This window comes from Eublepharis macularius, chromosome 9 (genome assembly GCF_028583425.1).
Source record: "Eublepharis macularius isolate TG4126 chromosome 9, MPM_Emac_v1.0, whole genome shotgun sequence".
NCBI classification, from domain to species: domain Eukaryota; kingdom Metazoa; phylum Chordata; class Lepidosauria; order Squamata; family Eublepharidae; genus Eublepharis; species Eublepharis macularius.
In genome coordinates, this window is record NC_072798.1 from 47,051,618 (window position 1) to 47,077,616 (window position 25,999).

The window sequence follows — 25,999 nt, forward strand, 5'->3', positions numbered from 1 at the left end:
AGAAAAGAAGTAACAGACTAGGAGATAGCACCATCAGAAGGATCTGGTACATGTTCAGCATTAAAAAGGAAGTATGGTATCCATAGCATCAAGCCAACTTTACTCTAAAGCTGCAAATTAAACTCACTGCAGATATATGGTTCCTCTATTAACCAATAACAGTTATGTCAATCAAAGAGAAGAAAGCAAGTTTGCTCTCTGTTAGAATCCTTGTGAAGCCAAGTGTGGCGAATGTCAGAATCTCCAAATCTATGTGCTATTGTAAGTAGGGCTGTGCGATTCGGGTTTCTGATTCGGGAAAAATACCCAAATCGGACCCAAATCCGATTCGTGATTTCTGAATCAGCCCCAGTGTGCCAGGTCCGTTTTGGAAACACTGAATCAAAGATTTCTGAAGTGATTTGTATCACTTCGGGAAGCTTTGAGTGAAGGGGTAAAATGCCTCTTTCTGTGCCGCTGCGCAGCAGCACGGAAAGGGGCATTTTAACCCCCGAATCAGCTGTCTGACGGGGAATTCCCTACCAGACAGCTGAACCAGATGGGATTTAAGCTAACCCCTCTGCTTATTTCTCCCGATGGGAGGGGGAGGAGGGAACCTGTTTCGGGTTTCCTGAAGTGATAAACCCGATTTTTTTTTGCTGCACACCCTTAATTGTAAGATCCTAGTATTTTCTGTTCATGATTTCCCATATTTTAAGCAAAATGCCCATAATTAATGTTTGATATTGTCCAAAATAAGTGGAAAAAACACATATATAGTGCCTGTTATTTTTAATCAAGCAAGACTACAAAGGAAGCAAAAATTGAAAGGCACACATCTAAAGTTTTACAGATGTCAATAAAAGATATACAGTGAAATGCTGCAGTTCACTAAAGGCTACTATTTTGCTGCATATTTACAAATAAATTGATGTAAGCATTGTTTCTGATTTTAGATTATTTATTTTTAATTAGTTAATGTAAATGGTAAAACAGTCTTAATGTATTAACTTTTAAAAAAATCAAACCAAATTTTTGTTGATCACAGAAGACTATTAAATCTTGTAATATCTCAGAAGGCAAAATTAATTTAGTTCTATTATAAGAAACATATCAGTGAAACAAATAGAATCATGCAATTCACAAAGAATAATGCTTAAAACCTTTTACAGTCATAAGAACATAAGAAAATTAAGTTGAAAAATATTGTTATACACTACAAAGTGCAACAATACATACATATGTATTTCTTAAAGTATTATTACTTAATATATTTTATCAAAAACAGAGGAGCGTCTCCTATAACAAGCAATTTATTATCTATTTCACTATGTCAAGATGTGACTCCAAAACACGATCAAACTCCATAAAATGCACATACATTTTCGTTTTGAAAGATCGCTTAAGAGAGCAAAGAAACTATCCAGTTGAAAATGCCCCCTGCTGTTATCACACACCCATTAGCTGGATCAAATAATTTCCATAAATTGTTTATTGCTGGTAAGGTGATATCAAATGGGATCTGTACAAAGAAAAAAAACGAACTAAGCAAAACAGATTATCTTAACAGAATGAGAAATGTAAATGTGTAGTTCTGCAAGCAACCCAAGACAGGCCCTGTGAGGGATATTCTCATTGGTCAGCAACTAAAACAACATCATGCCTTGGTGGGCATGAATGAGCTTAGAAAGAAACACCAGCAGGCTGTGAGGAAGTCATCAGTGGAAAGCAGAGCCTGAGATAGCAAGGCCGTTATCACCAGAGCGTAAGAGAAGATTCCTCTGGAAGCCTCTCTTGCCTGCACCACTGGGTACCAGAGCACCCTCCTAGCTTGAGAAGGGTCAGGAAATTATTCAGTATGCAACAGCACCTACTTTCCCCCTTCTTCAGGTCAGAAAAAGGATATTTAATTTCTCAAGGCAAAAATGTCTAGGAAGAAGGGTAGAGTTAGCAATCCCCATTGCAAAACCATCAGGGAAGTGTTTGCATTTTAGGAAATGTCAGTTAAAAGAACATTTTAGGGAAAATGTAAAAGCATCATCCCAGGATTTTTATTGAAGTAATATATTAAATTTAGAACAATTTATACTGTAAACATGACTGATTTTATTTCGTGCTCTGTGCCTAAAGAAGGACTAATATTGCAGGCAATAAATAAATAGAATAAATATTCATGCCAATACAAATATTTTTAGATGTGGAGGTGTATATTCTTAAAAAATAATGGTAACACTATGTATGATGTATACTATTTGGTTAATTAATTTTTAAAAATCTCAGTAACTTACCTCAATGATTGGAGTTGACTGATTTGGACCAACAGACAACAAGGATTTGATTTCTGATAAACACTGCCTGACCATTTCCTGAATATATCAAAGGAAGACAGCAAATGCAGTTGTTGTATGATTTTAAAATACTGTATTTCAAAGATGCTTATTTTTGTTCTAACAATTTGAAGTGCCAGCGTGTTAATCCCTAGTTGTTTAGGACATAGTCCTATGAGCCCTCCCATACCACTGCAGCACTACTTCCCAAGCCAATCCTATTGCTCAGCTTCGGCACATCCCATTAACTCAAATTAATAACGAAAATATGTATAAAATTGTGGTTGTTGGGGGTTTTCCGGGCTGTATTGCCATGGTCTTGGCATTGTAGTTCCTGACGTTTCGCCAGCAGCTGTGGCTGGCATCTTCAGAGGTGTAGCACCAAAAGACAGAGATCTCTCAGTGTCACAGTGTGGAAAAGATGTAGGTCATTTGTATCTACTCAGGAGGGGTGGGGTTGAGCTGAGTCATTCTGTAAGAGTTTCCCAGGGTGTGGAATGCTAATGGCGGGAGGCTTCACTGAATCCTGAGAAGGTTCTTTTGCATATGGATTGGTGCTTGATGTGCTAATCTTCTCTGCAGGGCTATTGTCGGGTGTGGAGTGTTTTGTTGGCCTGGTGTTTTTCAGAACTGGAGCCCATGCTCTGTTCATTCTTAAGGTTTCTTCTTTCCTGTTGAAGTTTTGCTTATGCTTGTGAATTTCAATGGCTTCACAATTCACAAGCATAAGCAAAACTTCAACAGGAAAGAAGAAACCTTAAGAATGAACAGAGCATGGGCTCCAGTTCTGAAAAACACCAGGCCAACAAAACACTCCACACCCGACAATAGCCCTGCAGAGAAGATTAGCACATCAAGCACCAATCCATATGCAAAAGAACCTTCTCAGGATTCAGTGAAGCCTCCCGCCATTAGCATTCCACACCCTGGGAAACTCTTACAGAATGACTCAGCTCAACCCCACCCCTCCTGAGTAGATACAAATGACCTACATCTTTTCCACACTGTGACACTGAGAGATCTCTGTCTTTTGGTGCTACACCTCTGAAGATGCCAGCCACAGCTGCTGGCGAAACGTCAGGAACTACAATGCCAAGACCACGGCAATACAGCCCGGAAAACCCCCAACAACCATCGTTCTCCGGCCGTGAAAGCCTTCGACAATACATATGTATAAAATTCCTCAGTGAACTAAAACAGGCTCAAAAAAGCAGGGCTATCTTCCATTTAAAACTACTGTACTATATGACTGGTTGATTTTGTATTTCAAGACACTTAACATACAGTTTTGCAGTAATGAAAGCAGTTAGCTATTGTCTGTGCTGTCATAATATCCATCAGGGGAAATGACAGCATGTGCATCATTAATCATTTATTATAATAGATACCAAAGAACAACTGTCACCCGATAAAGGTCTCCTACGTTAAAAATAAATGTCTGCTTTGCCGTGACATTCATCAAGCAGCAGTTGTGCAGAGGCAATATTGCACATCAGCTGTCTCTTGATTTCTTTGGTAACAAAACTTTATTCAATCTTGTTAAGAAGACTAGGAAAATGGTGCTGACAAAAATAATTTTAAAAATGAAATCTGCTGCAGCTTTTATGCCACATTTCCATTTTTAGAAACCAGTGGCCATTTCATACCAAGGCAGGCATACAGTTTTTAAATGCAATTCAAAATACTATATATTTGAATAAATTGAGGTTGATTAATGCAGCTCAAGCTATAGCCCTTCAGGGAACTGAAGATGAACATAGTCTCTAATCTAGATTTGCATACAGCTGTCCATGACCCCAGCTTGACTAGGACACAAAGAACCAATACCCACAATATATCAAAGTATTCTGCAACTAAAATTTTTTCTGCATCTGCTTTTTCATCTGACCCTGCAACTTTGGTATGACACTGATAATGGTGGGTACATGCTGAATAAATGTACTTTTCTACAGAGTACTTTTTATTGAAGACGAACATGGTAAATTTTAAGAAAGTTCTTAGTTTTCAAACAGTCCACTGTTTTCTGCCCACCACCATTAAACAAATCAACAGACAAATTCAGAAGAGAACATATTTATTTATTAATATATTCATATCCTGCCTTTTCCTTGTGGCCCAAGGCAGCTTAGAATTTTAAATTAAAATAATCTTTACTATAATAAAATCGAATTACCTATCAACCGCACATCCAGGAAAATGCCTGTAGCTCAAATCCCACTAAAAGTCCTAGCAAATAAAACAACCTTACAGCATCTCCTAAAAACCTTTAAGGACAGTGCCCTCCCTATCTCTTCAGGAAGCCCATTCCATAGGGTGAAAACAACTAGTGAAATGGAAGGGCTTTGGTAGATGTTAAATGGGCAGCCTTAAGAAATGGAATAAAGAAAGTGACAGCTAGGGGGCATAACTAGCACATAGGTGGTCCTTCAGATATGTGCATCCTATGCCATGAAGATGTTTAAAGGTCATAACTAGCACTTTGAATTGAACTGGGAAACAAACTGCACCTTTGAGCTGCCCAGGGATGGGTAAAAATAGAGAATATCTCCCTGGCACAGGGAGGAGGATCTCTTTGACTGATTTGAGCTGAAGCTGAAGAAGTTGAGAGCTGGCCCCTTGCAGGTGGTGGCCATTGATCGTGTGGAGGGTGGAGGCCTGACCTATTAAAGTATGAGGACACCTCAAAAAGCTGGAACTTTCTCAGATAGAAAGCCTGTCTGAACAGAAGCTCTAAGCCATGTACAGCGGGAGGGATAAAGAAATTGCAGTTTTACTCTTTTCTTTTTTTTGCTTCTCTTGCTTGCTGTGATGCTGTGTGAGTTTGAATTTTTTTCTTTTCTTTAATAAATGCTTTTTAATTCTTAAATGCTGTTAGCCGTTCTCTGTACCACATAGATTCTCACTGCTTAATCACTCCAGTGTGACCACACTATTTAAAACAGATGCCACAGGAAGGGTGTGGTCGGTTGGCAATTGGCTAATAACCCAGTGGTGCACAAGCATAGTAAACAATCCCTGCAGTAACCAGGTGCTGGATAGCAGGAGACTGGGCTCAAGACACGGCTCAGAGTGGCAAGCCTGCACAGGGAAGTGGGGAGCCATGAGCCATTCTCACTAAGGCCAAGTGGTACTGTGAGCTCAAGAGAAAAGAAACAAAAGTCCTCTGAGTGTCAGGTGCACACCATGTGGGTGGCATGAATCAGGTAGAGACTCAGACTGCCAACTGGTTATCCCTAAACACCCCAGAGGGCAAGAAAGGGCAGTGCTCATGAATCAGTGGGGCTTTTCCACCACAATATGGGTATTCCACAACAAATATAAAAGACAAGAGTAAGCAACATGAAGGTGTTTAAGGTTCATAAGAGTGGTTAATTCTGCCTTAAGCATATGTGAAAATTGGACATTAAAGAAAGCCGACAGGAATAAAATTGACTCATTTGAAATGAGGTGCTGGAGGAGAGTTTTGCAGATACTATGGACAGGCAAAAAGACAAATAAGTAGGTTCTAGATTACATCATGTCTAAATTCTCCCTAGAAGCTAAAATGACAAAACTGAGGCTATTGTACTTTGGTCACATAATGCTAGGAAAAGTTGAAGACAATAGGAAAAGATGAAGATGCGAGATGTCTTGACCAATAAAAGAAGCCACATGTATCCAAGGACCGTCAATTATGTACCTCTGTTTTTTTATCAATCACCACTCTTGAGATAGTACTTCTGGATTTTGGTGAAATAAAACTGTGTGTTTCACTTGACTTATGAGGAATCATGGCTGAGTGCATTAACATTTCAATTTTTTGCTTCAGATTAGACAATTTTTCACGTACAGCAACAACGCTAAAAGAATAAAATATTGTTAGCACAACAGAATGATATTCTAAATATTATACAAATCTGAAGTAAATCTTACTTCACTACATGATAACATTAGAGCCTTTGGGTTTTTCCCTTTTCATTGCCTTCTGTTTTAAGATGGTTTCCTTAAGAGCTCTTCACAGGCAATGTTGTGGAAGCTGCTCTTCCATGGAGTAACTCCATGATGCTGGAGCAATAGTTAAAGCTCACAATCGTGGGCAAGCTTCTCCCTATTTATAATTATTTATTTCCTCCAGTGTAGGATGTTCCAGTTCCACAACATTTTTTTCTGTTATACCATGCTTTTTTTCTTTCAACATAGATTAGGTTTCTCATTAGAAAATCTCTGGATGTTTCCATAAAATGGCTTTTGTACTAGAATGGCAATATTCCTTCATCAGGTTTTCTAGTCATTTGTCCCAGTCTCACATATGCTACCTATTATATTCCTATTTCACAATTAGATATCAGGTGTCAGGAATGCTGAAAGACATCAAGCCTGAATATTTTGTTTTGTTTTATTCCATGTTACTACCAGATTTTGCTCACTATACCACAGTGACAACTGATCTCCCTTTTGGGTCCCTTTTGGCTGGGATTCAAAGAACTACATACGATATTCTACATGCACATAGAGTCTATTTTGTCCACTCCATCTAACTGAAGCCCTCAAAACGCCAAACTTAAAGGTCAGAAAGTAGTGCACACAACAGCATGATGGGGATGCTGAGAATGAGAGGAACCAGCAACCCCACTCACAAGTGTGAAAGTGCTTTTCACTTGCACGTGGGCCTCTGGATATTAGTCATTGTTTTCAAACACTAATAAACAGTTATTATACAAACGTTCACAGCAAACACATCAAACTGTTCTCTCATTTACAATAAAATATGCATCAAAAATCGAAAAGACTGGATGAAGTTACCTGTTCAGTGGAATCCACAAATAACCACAAAACACACTGTCTGAATGGAAACTTGTGATGCTGATAATTTTGACTGGTTTTATATTGTATGCATAAACAAACAAAACCTACAGAATAAAGAAAATACAGGCAATATAATAACACTGCTATTTCAAGGATAATATCTTTATTGCTTTGTCCATCACACTTATATATGCTGCAATCTAAGAACTAAAAGAAACTAATCTGTTAAATTATATCCAGCTAGTAGCTTTCTGCATTGCTGGTTACAGAACTGAATGTGGGAAGCAGTATCTAACAGCCATTATCTAGGTCTTGCCCCTTTACCTTTGGAAATGTTTGGACACTATTGTTTCTTGACAGCCTTTGGTCCATCTGCAGTGTGGGGGGGAGCTATCCTTAGAACTGCACCTGGATCACCAAGGGACCAGTCCTGAGAATCTCACTTTAATTTACTGTCCCCTTGAACAGCATTGTTCCAAGAACACCTGATCTCATAAACATGGAACACATCTTTTAAGTTTAATACTTAATATTTAAGTATTAATACTTAAGTATTAATATTTAATGCTAAAGTTTAATATTTAAAACTAACTTCAATGAATACAGTAGAAAAAAGCAACAGTCCAGTAGCAACTACAAGACTAACAAAATTTGCGGTAGGGTATGAACTTTTGTGAGTCACAGCTCACTTCTTCAGATGCCTGTGACTCACAAAAGCTCATACCCATAGACGTAAACTATGGGGGGGCTGAGGGGCTTGAGCCCCCCTGGATTTGGCCAGGGGGGCTGAGCTCCCCAGGCAACCAGTGAACTACAGTGGTCTGAAGGGCTAAAGCCCCCCTGGATTTGGCTGGGGAGGGCAACCAGTGACAAACTCACATGAGGGACTGAGTTACAATGGCAGATGAAGCACAGGACTGTCCACCGTCTTGTTTCATGTTACAATTTCCATGATTCTTTGGGGCTTTGTTCCTGTTTTTTGCTCTTATATATTTGTGTGTTTATTAAGAATTTATAATTTAAAAAAGGAACTGCGGTTTATATAAACAAGTTACAAATAAATGTTACAGAAGAATTAAGAGACTCTGACGGAAGATATATGATTTTTAAAATCAAGCTCCTGAAAGGCAAGATTTACAAACTAGGAGCAATATATGCACCAAACAATGCAAGTGAAATTTTTTGTGAAGATGATTTCCAAACCATTTTAGATTTTCAAGAAGATAATGATCTTCAGAAACATGAATGGGGTAATGGGTCTAAAAAAAAGATAGGTGAAAAAAACCAAAGAAGGCAAACCTCCCCCAAATGTGTTTGATTATATGGAAATGTTACAACTGGAAGATGCTTGGAAGATCAAAAATCTGAATACTGGAGACTATACTTTCTTTTCTGACAGACACCAAACAGATTCAAGGATTGATATGTGCTGGATATAAAAAAATCTGAGTTATTTATATTGTTTGTTATGTTTACTCTTTCTTTTGATGTAATTTTAATTATGCTATCATTTTTATTTTCTTTTTTGTTTTGCTTATATTTATAAAAATAAATTTTATATAAAAAAGAATTTATACACTGTCTTAAAATAACTATGGCTATGGCCCACACTAAGCCGCTTAGTCCTTAACCCTGTTGGCTTCACCCACTTTCAATATAGGAACAGTCAGATTGCAAGGCCTCTGTTGGACATAATTGCAACATAATTGCTTGGCTCCAGTTTACATTTGGAAAACAAAACAATGGCTTACAGACTGGAAATGCTCAGTCTACATTACAATTCCAAAAAAGGGGGGGATGCCAAAGACTACAACAACTATCGTGTTAATTTCCCATGCAAGCAAAGTGATGTTCAAAATTCTAAAGCAAAGACTCTTACCATATATGGAACAAGAAATGCCAAATGTTTAAGCTAGATTTAGAAAAGGAAGAGATCACATTGCAAATTTACGATGGCTAATGGAACATACCAGGGAATTTCAGAAGAAAATCAGCCTGTGTTTTATAGATTACAGCAAAGCTTTTGTATGTGTGGATCATGAAAAGGTATGGAGAGTGTTAAAAGAAATGGGGGTGCCACAACATCTGATTGTTTTGATGCACAACTTGCACTCTGGACAAGAGGCTACAGTCAGGAGAGAATATGAGGAATGGTTTCCAATTGGCAAAGGTGTCAGACAAGGATGCATATTATCTCTCTACCTGTTCAACCTCTACGCAGAGTATATCATAAGGAAAGCTGGATTAGATCTAGAAGAAGGTGGAGTGAAAATTGATGAAAGGAACATTAACAGTATGAAATATGCAGATGATGGTTTTGTCCCCAACAGATCTTGTCAGACCAACCTGGTTTCCTTCTTTGATCGAGTGACGAGCTTACTGGATCGTGGGAACTCTGTCAACGTGATTTACCTGGATTTCAGTAAAGCTTTTGATAAGGTTCCCCATGACATTCTAATGGGTAAACTGGAAAACTGCGGACTGGACTATAGGACAGTTTGGTGGATAGGGAACTGGTTAGAGGACTGCACCTGAAGAGTGGTGGTCAATGGCGTTTCATCAGATTGGAGGGAGGTGTCCAGTGGGGTGCCACAGGGCTCGGCTTTGAGCCGGGTACTTTTCAATATTTTTATCAATGATCTGGATGAAGGGGTAAACGGGCTACTCATTAAATTTGCTGATGATACCAAATTGGGAGGAGTGGCAAACACCCAAGAAGACAGAGTTAAAATTCAACAAGACCTGAATACTCTGGAGAAGTGGGCAGTTGTGAACAGGATGCAATTCAACATAGATAAGTACACAGTACTACATCTGGGCCACAAAAATGTGAAGCACAAATACAGGATGGGGGATATACTTCTGGGTAGTAGTGTATGCGAAAGAGATCTTGAAGTAAGAGTGGACTGTAAACTAAATATGAGCAGTCAGTATGATCCAGTGGCAAAAAAGGCAAACTCAGTCTTGGGTTGTATCAAAAGAGCCATTGCACTAAAATCACAGGAGGCCATAGTCCCTTTCTATACTGCCTTGGTCAGGCCGCACCTGGAGTACTGTGTGCAGTTCTGGAGGCCTCACTTCAAAAAGGATGTGGACAAAATTGAGAGGATGCAGAAGAGAGCAATAAGAATGATCAGAGGTCTGGAGACTGAGCCTTACGAGGAAAGGCTGAGGGACGTGGGAATGTTTAGTTTGGAGAAAAGGAGATTGAGGGGGGACATGATTGAACTCTTTAAATATTTGAAAGGTTGTCATTTGGGGGAGGACAAGGAACTGTTCCAGTTGGCAGCAGAGGATAGGACTCGAAGCAACGTCTTAAATTAAATGCACAAAGGTACCAGCTGGATATTAGTAAAAACTTTTCACGGTCAGAGTAGTTCAAAGGTGGAGTCACCTTCCTAGGGAGGTGGTGAGTTCCCCTCACTGGCAATTTTCAGTGAGATTCCTAATCTCACTTCAATCCTGAGATTGCTAATCTCAGGACTTCCTCCTCAGGAATAGATCAGAAGATAGGAATCTGTCTGCCCTGTGTGCAGCCCAGAGAGAACATTGGCAAGGAATGTGCACTTAATTATGTGATTTTGTTAATAGCGTGTTCTGAATATCTGTGTTTTTAAGGTGGTTTTTAAGCAGTGTGCTAAGAAAGAGCAAAGTATATAAATCCTAGGTAGTATAACTGTGAATTTTCTTTGGGGTCATCATGACTAGCATTTTCTGAATTGCCTCAAAAGTGCTTGTACTCACTTATAGGATATGAGCTTGAAATGAAAAGAAGGAGATTGCTACTACTCTGAACTCTGTACATTGCTCAGAAATCGAGTGCACAGCAACTGTTTTGTATTCTGCCCTGGTTCAGACTTCAACCATGCATTTACCAAATGAAGGCATCTGTGATGCTGCAATTTAGTAAATTTCAGTACTAAGTCATCCTTATGAAATAAGGCAGAATCAAGACTCCTGTAAATGGATGTCCAGTAAAACTTAAAAAATGTTCCCCTACAGGCTTTTCTGTGTTGCCTTTCTTAGTGTCAAATTTGTGACCATTAGTTTGTCCTATACAAATGGTATGTATATTTGTAGATCTTAAAGTCACTATCCTAAAAGTGAATTTCAAAAACACGACACAGCAGATCGCTGAGACAGCACTATAACTACTGGCCAACTTCCACCTTTTCCTAGGCTTGGCCCAGCCCAGGGGCATTGTTAGGGGAGTCACCATGGGTGCCCAGGTCTCCCTATGTTTATGGGGAGCCCCTCCCCCATGGCCCCACCTCCATGGATGGTGGCAATAGAAGCCTCTCCCTGTGATGTCACTGGCTCCTCCCTATGATGTCACTGGGCCGCATTTCTTTTAAGAGCCTGATATAGCAATGCCTCTGGCCCAGCCCCAGCCCCCCCCACCCCGGGAAATTGGCAAGTCTACACCCCTGCTCATACCCTACCACAAATTTTGTTAGTCTTATAGGTGCTACTGGACTCTTGCGCTTCTCTACTGCTACAGACAGACTAGCACTATCTTGATCTATCTTCAGTGAATACAAAAATATAACATAGATTTATCATCCTCTAGTTTTACATAAACCTTGTTACTCCAAATGCGTTCAATATAGTAAACTAGTTGTAGTCTTCATAGTCAGCCATACACCTTTAATTGCTTATAAGTGGGCTGTCTTCTTAAAATCTGGGCATGCTTTGAACCACGTGTTCTTTTCTCACCTGATTTCATATGTATAATCCTTGTGATATGAAGCCTTGTGACACTAGGGAATTGTTACACCACCACACATTCTCTATTATGTCACAAAGTATGAAGCTATGTGCTGGCATTGCTGACCAAGGCACAATATAAAGGGCAATTCTAAAGAGGTCTTTCCATCATTAATACCAGTACACTTATGCAAGGCACATGTAATGGCCTTATTTCAAAGGTCTGCAATTGTTAGAGTTGCTCCTTGATTATTGTGATGTGCTTTTTGAGTGCCACCAACACCCACATTTTACTGAACCCCACTATTGTTGGATTGCAAGTACATGGACAAGTGTTGACACTACAATTCTTCAAAAATCAGAATAGCAGTGGCATGACAAATGAAGAAACTGAAACAGGAACATTTGATAGTTATAAAATATCATTACCTCATGCTATGGAAATGGGCAAAGAAATGTGAGTATTCAACATAAAGTAATCTTGACTACTAATGGCAAAATGGATGCAGGTTCTCTGCATATAGACGTCACCTCCCTAATTCTACTGGATTTCTGGAACAGCCTACTCCAGCAGCAACTCTCCAGAGTCTTACACAATGGTCTCTCCCAGCCCTGCTGAGATCTTTTAACTGCAGATATCAAGAACTGGCCCTGGGACCTTCTGAAAATAAGCATGTGCTCTAGCACTGAACTAGGTCTCCTTTACAAAAATAACAACAGATTTTTACTACACAGGAACAGGCAACAAACGTGAATGACTCTTTGGCTCAAGATTGTTCTAATTCATATTTCTTTATAAATATATAGTTTTCACCTTTTTGCCTTCTCCTGCAGAACTTGAACAATCACAACTTGAAATATACTAGTTAAAATACCGTAACACAACTGTCAGTCATCCAATATCCTTTAAAAAGCAGTCAAATTACACAAGAAGACAATAATAGCCCTTTCTTTCAAAAGTTCATTCTAAAGCCTCCCAGAATAAAAATGTCTTTAGCTCACTGAAGAATGCTGCAGGGATGGTACCAATTTCACCTCCTAAGGAAGAGAGTTCTACAGCTTGAAATGGCCAGAAAGATCCTCCCACAAGTTAATGTCAACTTTACTAAAGGTATGACAGGTTCATCAGCCTCAAAGTTCATGCATGTTGATATATTCAAAGCTGATCCATCAAAGATCTAAGAAGCAGAATCAACATACAGATATGGAGATTAACTGGGGCATCTTACATCATAGCTGAATTAATTTGGAATTAATTGAAATAGCTCAATTGTAATGTTTGGTTTGGCAAGAAAATAACACAGCATCAGCACCACCTACATTCATATTTTACTGCATATGCACATTATTTTGTTTGCTTAGCTTCAAAAGTAAGTATCATGGCAATTTTTATTTTGAAATCATACCATAGTCTCTCCTTTTGATGATTTCTCCACAGATGGAAGATACCACTGCACACAAAGTTCTTTGAGGGAAGTACAAGTTGCCTTGTTGTCAAAATAACCTTCAATCTGAGAGCTGCAAGAAGTAGAGGAAGATATCTTCGTTGATGACAGTCTATGTAGCAGTCCAGTACCTTCTGAAGTTGACTGAAAAAATATAACCAAGCATATCATTATAATTTTTAAAATGCTTTTCCTCTGACAGAAATCATATACGATCCCTATACATTCATTGAGTGACACATTCTATGAAATTAGTTTATGCTGACAGTGCAATAGAAAACTATTATTAAAGTTCTCAATAAGGGAGTTTTTCATGAAAAAAATGAATGATTAATTATAAACAGTGTAAAGATAAAATTTCTAATCCTGTTTTTCATGGTTCCTTTAAAATATATTGGTGGCTAAGGCTGCAAATCTAAGCACTAGAAGGTAAGCCCCATTGAGCTCAATGGGACTTATTTCTGAGTAAACATGTTTAGGGTTACATTGCGACACACAAGATGGCAATCCAAAGCTTACTTTCATTAACAGGGAATTTTTAAAAGTGTTGTTTTATTTTTTGTCATGGTCAATAGGACACTTGGAATGCCATTATCTTTTGGATGATGGTCAGTTTCTCATAGCATTCAATGTTGGATGTCCTTTCTGAACACTTGTTATGTAAATGGTAAGCATTATTATTAGCATTATTACCATCTCAAGGCAAATGGAAGATTTATTTTTACTTACTGTGCAGCTTCCTTTCCGGTGGTCCGGGAATGGGGCAGTCTGTACTTTTGAGACATAACAAAGCTGTGTGCCTTGTGGGTAGGATGGACTCCAAGATTAGAGGATGTGTTGCAACACTCTTCCAAATGCCGCCTCAGCCTAGGCTATCTTGTCTATTCTATGTTTGGTGAATGAATGCACCAACCTCCATGTTGCCGCTTTACATATCATTTCTAGTGAGGGGAAGGATCTATATGCTGTTCAAGTTACCGCTCCCCTCAGTGAGTGGGGCTGTAATACTCTGGGGTGGTTCTAGGTTCCTGGCTCTATATGCCAAGATTATACACCCCCTAATCCACTTGCGCAACGAAAAGGTAGACATGCTGTTATCCAGGGATGACTTCCTGAATGACACAACCAGTTCCTCTGACTTCCTCAACTGTTTAGTCTTATCCATATAAAAGCTTAGTGCTCTGCGAGCATCGAGGCAATGCCACTCCCTTTCCTTATCATGTGCAGGATTTGGACAGAGAAATGGAAGAACTACTTCCTCACTCCTATGAAACACTGAATTTACTTTTGGAATGAAGGCTGGGTCTGATCTTAAGAAGACTTTGTCTACTGATCTACTGATAGGGCCCTAAGTTCAGAAACCCATATTGCTGAGGTAATGCCTATTAGAAAAATAGTTTTGAATGTCAGCTACTTCATGGGGCATGATGCCATGGGCTTAGCACTTTCAGAACTATATTGAGATTCCATGTGGGGAATCTATGCACCCTTGGGGGATTGATCAGTGTGGTAGTCCACAGAAATCTCTTAACATGCAGGTGTTGGGATAGAAGTCTACCCTTCTTAGAACCCCTAATCACTACGATAGCTTACATCTCTCTTTTAAGGATGCTGGTACTAAGGCCCTTATCCGGACCATCTTGTAGGAATTAGAGAATCTCCCTAACTGAGACTTTTAAAGGATCTTTCCCCCTAACTGTGCACCAGGCTTGAAAAACTTGCCAAGTGTTATTGTAGCTCCTGTTTGTAGAGCTCTTTATAGACGCTAGCACTGTATGGATCACTGTCTCTGTATATCCCAACTCTTTCAACTGTCCACACTCAGCTTCCAGGCTGTGAGATTTAATAGCGCGGTTGAGGGTGTAGGATTGTCCCTTGTGTCAGCAGATCCTCTCATAGAGGAAGATGCCATGGGTCCATGACTGAGAGTCTCACCAACTCCTGGAACCAAGTTCTCCTAGACGAATAGGGTGCAATCAGTATCATTTCCGCCCGCTGTTCAATGATTTTCTGTACCAATCTTTGCTTTAACTGTATCGGTGGGAAGGCATACAGAAGCAAGTGAGGCCAATCACAACTCAGAGCATCTACTTCCCAAGGCTGAGGGTCTCTTTTCCTTTGTCCGGGGTCTGAGGCTATGCCCCCAGGCTTAACAGGAGAAGGGGAGGGGAGACAGCCAGACAACCACCGCTCAGCTGCAGCTGCCCAGACAGACAGCAAGACCCTGCCACACCCAGCAACAGAAGAAAGAAAAGAAACACCCAAGCCAAGGCGGAGGGGCTGAAGAAGGGAAGGAACAACGAGCTGGAAGCAGGAGGAGTCAGCCGGGAGTCAGCCAGGTTTGAGAGGGAGCGAGGGTGAAGTATACCCCCCTCCTGCCATGGAACAAGGCACTGCAATATCCTTGGTGGCTGCCTGGAGTCGAAGTCAGGTGCGCTGGTGTACAGCACCACGGCGTCCGCACTAGAATCTGACATCTTTGATATGTATTTGTGAATTTGGTGGTTTTGATTGCTTGCAAACAGGTTTATTTTTGCCTTTCCGAATCTGTGGCAGACTTGCTGGAATACTTCCTTGCACAACATCCACTCCGATTGATCCACCTTTTCCTGCTTAGCCAATTGGTGACAGAGTTGTCTTGTCTGGGTACATTAATTTCCTTTATTGATCCGAGATGTCTCTCCGCCGACTTCATGATGACAGTAGCTTCTCTGTGGAGTGATTTGTATCTGGTTCCTCCCTGCCTGTTGACATAAGCCTTGGCAGTCATGTTGTCTGTTTTCACTAATACATGGCATTCTGATAATAGACCCTGGAATTCCATCAGTCCTCTCCTGATGGCCCTGAGTTCCAACAGATTTATGCTCCTGAATCTCTCCACTTCCTTCCAGGTGCCCTGAGACATTCTTCCCTGGGTATGTCCTCCCCAGCCCCACAGGCTCGCATCTGTAGTCATGATTACCCTTTTGGGTTCCCTAAGAGGAACCCCTTCCAGGAATCTTGTCAGGTCCTGCCACCAGGTGAGCTCTTGTGACATATTTGTAGGTATCCATACTAGTTTGTATCTTTTGTGGGCTATAACATCTCTGAAGAGGGAGTGCGTGGAATCTCGACCACTGGACCACATCCTGACAGGACACCATGGTCCTCAGCAATTGTGCTAATCTCATCACTTCTATTTCCTGTTCCTTTTGGGTCATGTTTATAATATTTGTTTGTTTATTTATTTTATTTATAGTCCGCCCTTCTCACTGAGACTCAAGACGAATTACACAGTATGAGGTTAATACAGTCAGTATCAAGTACGTTTCAATACAATACCATAAGGTAAACAGATACAATTTCAAAAGCCATTAGCAAGGATCCAAGACAGAGTAGAAAAAAATACTGGAGCAAAACAATGTATAGAGCATTACAATAGTCAAGCCTTGATGTTTGCATAGCATGGATCCAAGTGGCCAGGTCAGCAGTGTCAAGATAAGAAGCCATCTTCCAGGCTAGAGTGAGGTTGTAGAAAGCATTTTTTGCTGCTGCCTTAACTTGTTTTTCTAGTATTAACACTGGATCCAGTATAACCCCAGGCTCTTAACCAAGTCTGCAAGGGTCAGACTAACTCCATCGAAAGTGGGGAGTTCTTCTGTCTTTCCTGTGACAGGAACACTCTGCCTCGTATTGTGTCTATAACCACTCCCAGATGGGTGATTTTCTGAGTGGGAAGCAGAGTGCTCTTCATTTATCACAAATCCATGGTCACTTGTGGATTTCACTGCTTCCAGTCCTGTCTCTAGTGAATGGGCTTTGAGGAGAATGTTGTCCAGGTATGGAAATGACATGCCCTGAAGCCTCAGGTGTGCCACTAAAGCTCCCAATACCTTCGTGAATACCCGGTCAAAGGGTAACGCACAATACTGGAAGTGATTTCCGTCATATGTGAATCATAGAAATTTGCAGTGGGACCTCCCTTATCGGGACTCGCAAGTAGGCCTCTGATAGATCGATGGAAGCCAAGAAGTCCTTTTCCTGAATGATTGCCACAATTGATTTTAGGGTGTCCTTTTTGAATGTGCACATCTTGATGAATTTGCTTAGCCATTTTTGATCCAAAATGGCCCTCATGTCCCCATTCTTCTTCAGGATTATGAAGAACACCAAATACACTCCCCGAGTTATATGTTCTTCTGGTATTGGTTCTATGGCTCCTATGTCTATCATGTGCTGGACAGCCTTTTTAATGAGTAGGTGTTTCATGTTCGACCGGTTCTTTGGAATCTGTATGAAGCAGTTGGGGGGCGCTGATTCTAATTCCAGACTGCAGCCATTGGTTATTATGTCCAGGACCCATATGTTCGTTACAGTTGTTTTTCATATTTCTGAAAATCTTTGCAAGCGCTCCCTAATCCTCTATATTGTTGGCATCTCCAGGTAGTCATGCTGATTGGCTCTTTTTTGGTCCTTTAGCATACTAGCTGGACTTGGTGAATGTGTAAGATTTGTTCTCACCTCGGGATTTGGATTGCCAATGACCCTTCAATGGCCCTGAATTGCCGGTGCACAGGGATCGCTTGGAGTCCCGAAAGGACTGGAATCTTTTTCTTGGTTTCCCTTCCTTCTTTTTTTGATGGAAGAAAATTTTTCTTCTCTCTGTCTTCCATTAGGTCTCTGTCTTCCATTCCTAGGGCTTCTCCAAATATGCTGACCCCCTTAAATGGGATTTCTGCCATCTTGGCCCGGGCTGAGTGATCGACATCGCAGTTCTTGAGCCATGTGTTCCACCTGGCTGTCACGCTGAAGAACATTGCTCTGGAAGATAGTTGCATGGCATCTAGGGAGGTGCCCACTGCGAACACTGTCGCCAGGGGAATCCTTCACTTCTTTAGGAACTTTGCTGTCTGCTGAGGCTAAATCAGAAGCCCAGGTAAATACTGCCCTCGTGAAGAGTGAGCTTGCCACTGATGCTCTAAGAGGGTTGGCTGATGTTTTGAAACCCCTGTGCAGAGCTTGCTCTATCTTTCTGTTGCAGGGGTCCTTGGGTAGCCCTTCAGTGTCCATTGGTAGTAGGGGTGTGCAAGCCAAAAATTTTCGGCTATAGCCGAAAGTAGAAAGCCGAAAGAAGATTCTCTATCGTTAAAGCCGAAAGCCGAAACAAGAATCTCTTTCGGCTTTCGACTTTCGGGATTCTTTCGGCATTATTTCGGCATTCTTTCGGCTTTTTTCTATGGGAAAATGCCTCCGTCTTCCAGGACGCCTGGAGGAGGCATTTTCCCACCAAATAAGCCCAAAATTGGTGGGGACCTTCCTCTAACCCTTCTCTAACAACCACCCAAGTTTCAGACAGATTGGACTTTGGGGGGCCATGTTATGGCCCCCCAAAGCAGGTCCCCCCATCCTCCCATAAGAAAGCGAAGGAGCAGCATATTGTTAGCATGCTGCTGCTGATCTTTCTTCATTATTTCCTATGGGGAAAAAATGAAGAGGCAGGCTTCCTTTGCCAGGGGTGGCATTTTGCATGCAAAATGCCCCCCAGCCCTCAGGGGCCCTTCTCCCACCCCTCCTCCCACCCCCCACCAAGGCTCAGCCTGCTCCCACTTGGGGGGGCCATTTCATGGCCTCCCCAAGTAGGTGCTCTAATCTCTACCACTGACAGCTGGGGGAGGCTTGTGTTGCCAGGGGTGGCATTTTGCATGCAAAATGCCCCCCAACCCTCTGGGGCCCTTCTCCCACCCCTCCTCCCACCCCCCACCAAGGCTCAGCCTGCTCCCACTTGGGGGGGCATTTCATGGCCTCCCCAAGTAGGTGCTCTGCTCTCATCTCTACCACTGACAGCTGGGGGAGGCTTGTGTTGCCAGGGGTGGCATTTTGCATGCAAAATGCCCCCCAGCCCTCTGGGGCCCTTCTCCCACCCTTCCTCCCACCCCCCACCAAGGCTCAGACTGCTCCCACTTGGGGAGGCCATTTCATGGCATCCCCAAGTAGGTCCTCTCAGCCCCTAAAGTCCACCCCTTACAGCCCCACACAAACCCAATTCCCCCCCAGCTGCCACACACAGACCCAAATCCCCACATTAGCCCCTCACAGACCCAAATCCACCCCCACCTGCCCTACACCCATAACCCCAGGAACAGGCTGGCAAAGGCCAGCCCTCTCCCTTTGTTCCCTATGCTGGGAACTTCTAAACTCTCTTTCCCTGGGCAATTCTGCACAGCCCAGGGGTGCCACAATGGTGGGCACACTTCTGAGTGCCAGCTGGTCCCTGTGAAAGAGCACCTGAACCACAGACACCCTCCCTCAAATTCCCCCACCACCTACAGAGATGGCTGGCCAGCCAGCCCCATTGTTCCCTATGATGGGAACCAACTGCACAACAAAGAATAAAACAAGAACAACACAAAATAAAGTTTTAAAAAAATTATTTTCTCCCTTCCAAAGTACAAGTAGGCAAAGTACACCAGCAGTCCCCCACACAGAAAAATTAAAACAAAACTCACTTAACATCAGAGAATCACAAAGCATGATTCCTGTCAAAAACACTTTATTTCTTGAACAGCTTTAGGTTACACAGCAGGGGGGAACACCAAAGGGCATGGCAGCACTATCTTACACAAAAATAACACAACTCACTTAACATCAGAGAATCACAAAGCATGATTCCTGTCAAAAACACTTTATTTCTTGAACAGCTTTAGGTTACACAGCAGGGGGGAACACCAAAGGGCATGGCAGCACTATCTTACACAAAAATAACACAACTCACTTAACATCAGAGAATCACAAAGCACAATTCCTGTCAAAAACACTTTATTTCTTGAACAGCTTTAGGTTACACAGCAGGGGGGAACACCAAAGGGCATGGCAGCTATCTTACACAAAAATAACACAACTCACTTAACATCAGAGAATCACAAAAACACAATTCCTGGCAAAAACACTTTATTTCTTGAACAGCTTTAGGTTACACAGTAGGAGGGCACAACAGGGCATGATAGCAATGTACTACAAAAAATAATACAACCCACTTCACCGTTTTTGACAGCAATTGTGTTTGTGTGATTCTTTAATGTGAAGTGAGTTGTGTTATTTTTGCGTAGTACACTGCTTTCCTGCTCTGCGGTGCCTTCCTACTGTGTAACCTAAAGCAGTTACAGAAATAAAGTGCTTTTGACAGCTATTTTTTGGGGTGATTCTTTAATGTGAAGTGAGTTGTGTTATTTTTGTGTAAGATACTGCTTCCATGCCCTTTGGTGTCCCCCCCCCTGCTGTGTAGCCTAAAGCTGTTCAAGAAATAAAGTGTTTTTGACAGGAATTGTGCTTTTGTGATTCTCTGATGTTAAGTGAGTTGTGTTATTTTTGTGTAAGATAGTGCTGCCATGCCCTTTGGTGTTCCCCCCTGCTGTGTAACCTAAAGCTGTTCAAGAAATAAAGTGTTTTTGACAGGAATTGTGTTTTTGTGATTCTCTGATGTTAAGTGAGTTGTGTTATTTTTGTGTAAGATAGTGCTGCCATGCCCTTTGGTGTTCCCCCCTGCAGTGTAACCTAAAGCTGTTCAAGAAATAAAGTGTTTTTGACAGGTATCATGCTTTGTGATTCTCTGATGTTAAGTGAGTTGTGTTATTTTTCTGTGTGGGGGACTGCTGGTGTAATGTGTCATATTGCTTTGCCTACTTGTACTTTGGAAGGGAGAAAAAAAATTTAAAACTTTATTTTGTGTTGTTCTTGTTTTATTCTTTGTTGTGCAGTTGGTTCCCATCATAGGGAACAATGGGGCTGGCTGGCCAGCCATCCCTGTAGGTGGTGGGGGAATTTGAGGGAGGGTGTCTGTGGTTCAGGTGCTCTTTCACAGGGACCAGCTGGCACTCAGAAGTGTGCCCACCATTGTGGCACCCCTGGGCTGTGCAGAATTGCCTAGGGAAAGAGAGTTTAGAAGTTCCCAGCATAGGGAACAAAGGGAGAGGGCTGGCCTTTGCCAGCCTGTTCCTGGGGTTATGGGTGTGGGGCAGGTGGGGGTGGATTTGGGTCTGTGAGGGGCTAATGTGGGGATTTGGGTCTGTGTGTGGCAGCTGGGGGGGAATTGGGTTTGTGTGGGGCTGTAAGGGGTGGACTTTAGGGGCTGAGAGGACCTACTTGGGGATGCCATGAAATGCCCCCCCCCAAGTGGGAGCAGTCTGAGCCTTGGTGGGGGGTGGGAGGAAGGGTGGGAGAAGGGCCCCAGAGGGCTGGGGGGCATTTTGCATGCAAAATGCCACCCCTGGCAACACAAGCCTCCCCCAGCTGTCAGTGGTAGAGATGAGAGCAGAGCACCTACTTGGGGAGGCCATGAAATGCCCCCCCAAGTGGGAGCAGGCTGAGCCTTGGTGGGGGGTGGGAGGAGGGGTGGGAGAAGGGCCCCAGAGGGTTGGGGGGCATTTTGCATGCAAAATGCCACCCCTGACAACACAAGCCTCCCCCAGCTGTCAGTGGTAGAGATTAGAGCACCTACTTGGGGAGGCCATGAAATGGCCCCCCCAAGTGGGAGCAGGCTGAGCCTTGGTGGGGGGTGGGAGGAGGGGTGGGAGAAGGGCCCCTGAGGGCTGGGGGGCATTTTGCATGCAAAATGCCACCCCTGGCAAAGGAAGCCTGCCTCTTCATTTTTTCCCCATAGGAAATAATGAAGAAAGATCAGCAGCAGCATGCTAACAATATGCTGCTCCTTCGCTTTCTTATGGGAGGATGGGGGGACCTGCTTTGGGGGGCCATAACATGGCCCCCCAAAGTCCAATCTGTCTGAAACTTGGGTGGTTGTTAGAGAAGGGTTAGAGAAAGGTCCCCACCAATTTTGGGCTTATTCGGTGGGAAAATGCCTCCTCCAGGCGTCCTGGAAGACGGAGGCATTTTCCCATAGAAAAGCCGAAAGAAAGCCGAAAGAATCCCGAAACGTTTCGGCTTTTTTCTTTCGGCTACCCGAAACGTTTCGGCATTCCCCGAAACGTTTCGGCATTCCCCGAAAGAAGCCGAAACACTTTTGTTTCGGCATTCTTTCGGCATTCTGAATGCCGAAACGCACATCCCTAATTGGTAGTACCAAATTGGATGCAAGGCTGGTCACCGGGTCATCCACTAGAGGGAGTCTGATTTTTCTAGCAGCCTCCAATACTAATGAATAGAACTCATTAAATATTGCATGGGTGGCTTTAGGTTTGGCTGGTGCCTCCCATTCTGCCTTTATCAGATTGTAAAATGCTGCCAAAAGGGGAATCTCAGAAGGTGCCACCCCCACCCTCTCTGATCCCTCCGGGAAATCTGGATTCAGTCCTCTTTTCCCTTGGGCTTGTGAGTTATTTCCAGTGCCCTTAATACCTTGGGAAGCATTCTAGCATAAAGTTCTTGTGGAAAGAGCATTGTGTGCATTGTGGAAACTGCTTCCCCTCCTCCGATAATATGCCTTCTTCCCTATCTGAGGAGGAATCTAACTCCTTAGAGTCCTTGGATTGAGTGTCTAACTGGGGGCTATGCTTTCTGCAAGTTTTGCCCTCCTTTATATTCTTTCTCTTAGCTCTCAGGGGAGAATGTGAGGCATCAGCCCTTTTTTCTCCTTTAGACACCAACCTCCCTCCTGTCTATCTGAGGATCCACAGGCAGTACTGCCCTGGGCCTGTTCCCTTAGAGCTTCCCTAAATTCTTTTTAAATCTCTGTTCTAAGCCATGCAAGCAAATTTGCTTTTGCATCTTCATTTGTCAGGTCCAGGTCCTGTGCCTTTTCTCCCTCTTCCCTCAGTAGAGGCTGGCAAATTGGGGAGTTCCAAATCACATACAACACCTCCCACACCCGCAGGGGCAGCGAGGCCTGCTTTGGAAGACAGGACTGCTGGGGGGTTTCTTCCCACCAAGTTTAGAATCGAAAGTGAAAGCCATGAAATTCCCCTCTTTTAGGCCTCTCCTCTCCCCCTCTGAACAAGGTAGTCTTACCAGGTCCAGATGGCCAATGTGGTCCTGGCTTGCAGTCTGTTCCAGTAGAGCTCGAGGGAGGGGATGAGGTCAGTTCGCCTCTTCCCTGCTCTGCGCTGGGCCACCGCGGACTCAACCACACCTCCCCATTAGTCCAATGGTGGGGAGGGAGGATCTAGCCTGCTGGCTATGGTCCTCGTCGGGAGTCCACGCTGCACCAAGGGTCTAGTGATCACTGCCTTCCAGTGTTTCGTGGGGGGTGGGAGTCTGAAGTCCATGGGCCTAAGCAGCGCCTAGGACCGTCAGCTCAGACGCTTCATGCCACTTACTCAGCAACTCGGGAAGAGCCAGAAGAGCCTTAGAGCCAGTCGTTGATCCTTCTTTTCCCAGTTGGTTGTCGTCATTCTTTACTGGGATCGCTGCTCTTTTGAGAGTGTAGTTGGAGCCATCCTACTCATCAACAGGGCAAGAAAATCTGGAGATCCCAGAAATGAGCTCCTCCCCTCCGAGACCAAAAGAGTCAGCTGACCCTGCATCAGAGAGGAAGAGCTACATTCCCAAAAGTATGAATTGCTCCACTTCTTGGACCACCGGAGAATTGGATTGTATAAAGTAAAAAGATATTGTAAGATAACTTGCTCAGTACTTCTTGAAAGCATGATATGAAAGATCATTTAGACCTATTGCCATTCCATTACAGCTTTCTTTAACCTCAAAGTCCTCAAAGGATTAAAATTGTGGTTTAAGAAATAAACCACATAATATAATTCTGAAATAAACCACATATATAATTCTGATTATATAAAAACAATAGAGAAATATTAATTCTGTAGATCTCTTCGCTACAGAGAACTGTTAGTAGAAAAATCAGTTCCAAACTGTACCAGCCTGAAGCAAACTTTAAGTCTCAATGCTGTGCAAAAATAAAACCTCCAAGAATGTCAATATTTTGCAATTTGATTTGCTATGAGTGATGTATCATATGATCCCAAGGCTAAATGACCTGTAATTTACAATGCTAATTTTATCTATCACTTGAGAAGGTTCAAATTTTTATAACTGTCAGAAACAACATATGGATTCTAAAGCATGTTTGGTTATTAGCTGACATGACGTTCCCTCATCCTTAAACAACAGAAATGGCACCGGAGATGTTTTTTAAAAATCCAAAAATAATTAAATACTTTTATTTACTTTAGAAGGGAAAGGTCAAGTGAAATTAGGAGTTAAAAATGTCTGAGGTAATTTATATATATATATATGAATGAGGTAAACTCAGAACATGTGCAGACTTCAGTTTTTACACTCTTCACAGATACTTAAAGGCTTCTGTTTTGAGGCTTTTGTTCCCTTGTTTCCCCCCCCCAAGCATTCTAGTATCCTTTCTTTTATTATTCTCTCTCTGCTGGAGTTAGGAATGCTGGCACCCAATTTCTAGTACCCCAATCTCCTTCTGTCCAAACACCAGTTCTTTTCTTCAGTCATTAACTGAATCTGAAGGTCTCAACAGGCAGTTTCCAACCACCCCCGACTAGGGATCTCTTCACTCTCCAGAGTGACTGAGTAGGGAAAATCTTTTCTCCTTAGAAGATCTATCCCCTTTCTTTGGCCCGTTTGGGAGTCTGCACCTATTTCCCAAACCTTTCCAAATTTCCCCAGTTCTCCTGCCGGTGTTAAAACTGCTCGTCATTAGGACTCTGCCTCCCAACTCTTCACACTTGATCTCTCTCTGCTAGGACTGAAAACAGACCCTCCTCTTTCAAGTTCATGCTACCCAGACTCTTTGGAGTAGCCTGCCACTCAAAGCATTCTGATTCTGTGAGGGATTAACCCTTAACAGTCCTGCAGCTATATGTGTATAGCCCTTCCAAAAATTTTTAAATATGCAATCCATCACAGCTGCTAAAATAAACTGCATCTGAAATATAATTATGGAGATGCAATAGAGTGATCTGCAATACAATAATAATAATAATATTCGATTTATATACTGCCCTTCAGGACAACTTAACGCCCACTCAGAGAGGTTTACAAAGTATGTTATTATTATCCCCACAACAATAATCACCCTGTGAGGTGGGTGGGGCTGAGAGAGCTTCTAGAAGCTGTGACTGACCCAAGGTCACCCACAGCTGGCTTCAAGTGGAGGAGGGGGGGAATCAAACCCAGCTCTCCAGATTAGAGTCCCATGCTCTTATCCACTACACCAAACTGGACCCAGATAAATAGGGATAGCCAGAGGCTCTGCCTGAGAGCCCTCTGCCACAGGAGCTTAGAGCATGGGGCAAGAGTGTGCAGGGGGAACTTTGTGAAAATCAGGGTGTACCTCACACTCACAGCTGGAAAGAGAGTTAATTCCTGAATGTCTGACTAATAACTCTGTCTCAAGTTCCAATACAGATAACCCATCCTGAGTCCTGGCTCAGTGAAGGGTGAGGACACACCAACAAGTAAGAAGGAGCTGAGAAGCTGGCCCCTCCTCTAACCTCACCAGAGGCACTCCCCAAATGCTGGCCTCTGTGGTTGAGGTTCAACAGTGGGGGAGGGGCGTTGCCCCTGCCCATGAGCCAACATGGCCCATGTCTGCCCAAGAGGTAGTCGCGAAGTGAGCCTCGTGTGTCACAGTTGTTTTTTTATGGGGGCGGCTTCTAGCTTCCCATGTCAAGGTCACAGATAGCCCCCCTCCAGCAGAGGAGAGAGCACAGCTGCAGGTCAGGGTGCTTGGGTGCTTGGTCTCATAGCTCCAGTGTTATGGTGGGCATGCAGCTTCTCGACTGTCTCCCTCACAAGATCAGATCTCCATACAGCCACAGTAGCAGCAGCAGAATATTCAGATGT

The 25,999-nt window shown here is 42.7% G+C and overlaps 1 protein-coding gene across 1 annotated transcript in view; it reads right to left on the bottom strand.

Annotated features, from left to right (window-relative positions):
- Positions 1-756: 756 nt before the first annotated feature.
- Positions 757-25,999, bottom strand: part of CFAP54 (cilia and flagella associated protein 54) — a 311,880-nt gene continuing 286,637 nt past the window's right edge. The window contains 5 exon segments of the mRNA XM_054987752.1: positions 757-1,501; positions 2,268-2,345; positions 5,986-6,145; positions 7,089-7,195; positions 13,205-13,355. Of these exon segments, the coding sequence (XP_054843727.1) occupies positions 1,382-1,501; positions 2,268-2,345; positions 5,986-6,145; positions 7,089-7,195; positions 13,205-13,355 (616 nt within the window). The 3' untranslated portion in view covers positions 757-1,381.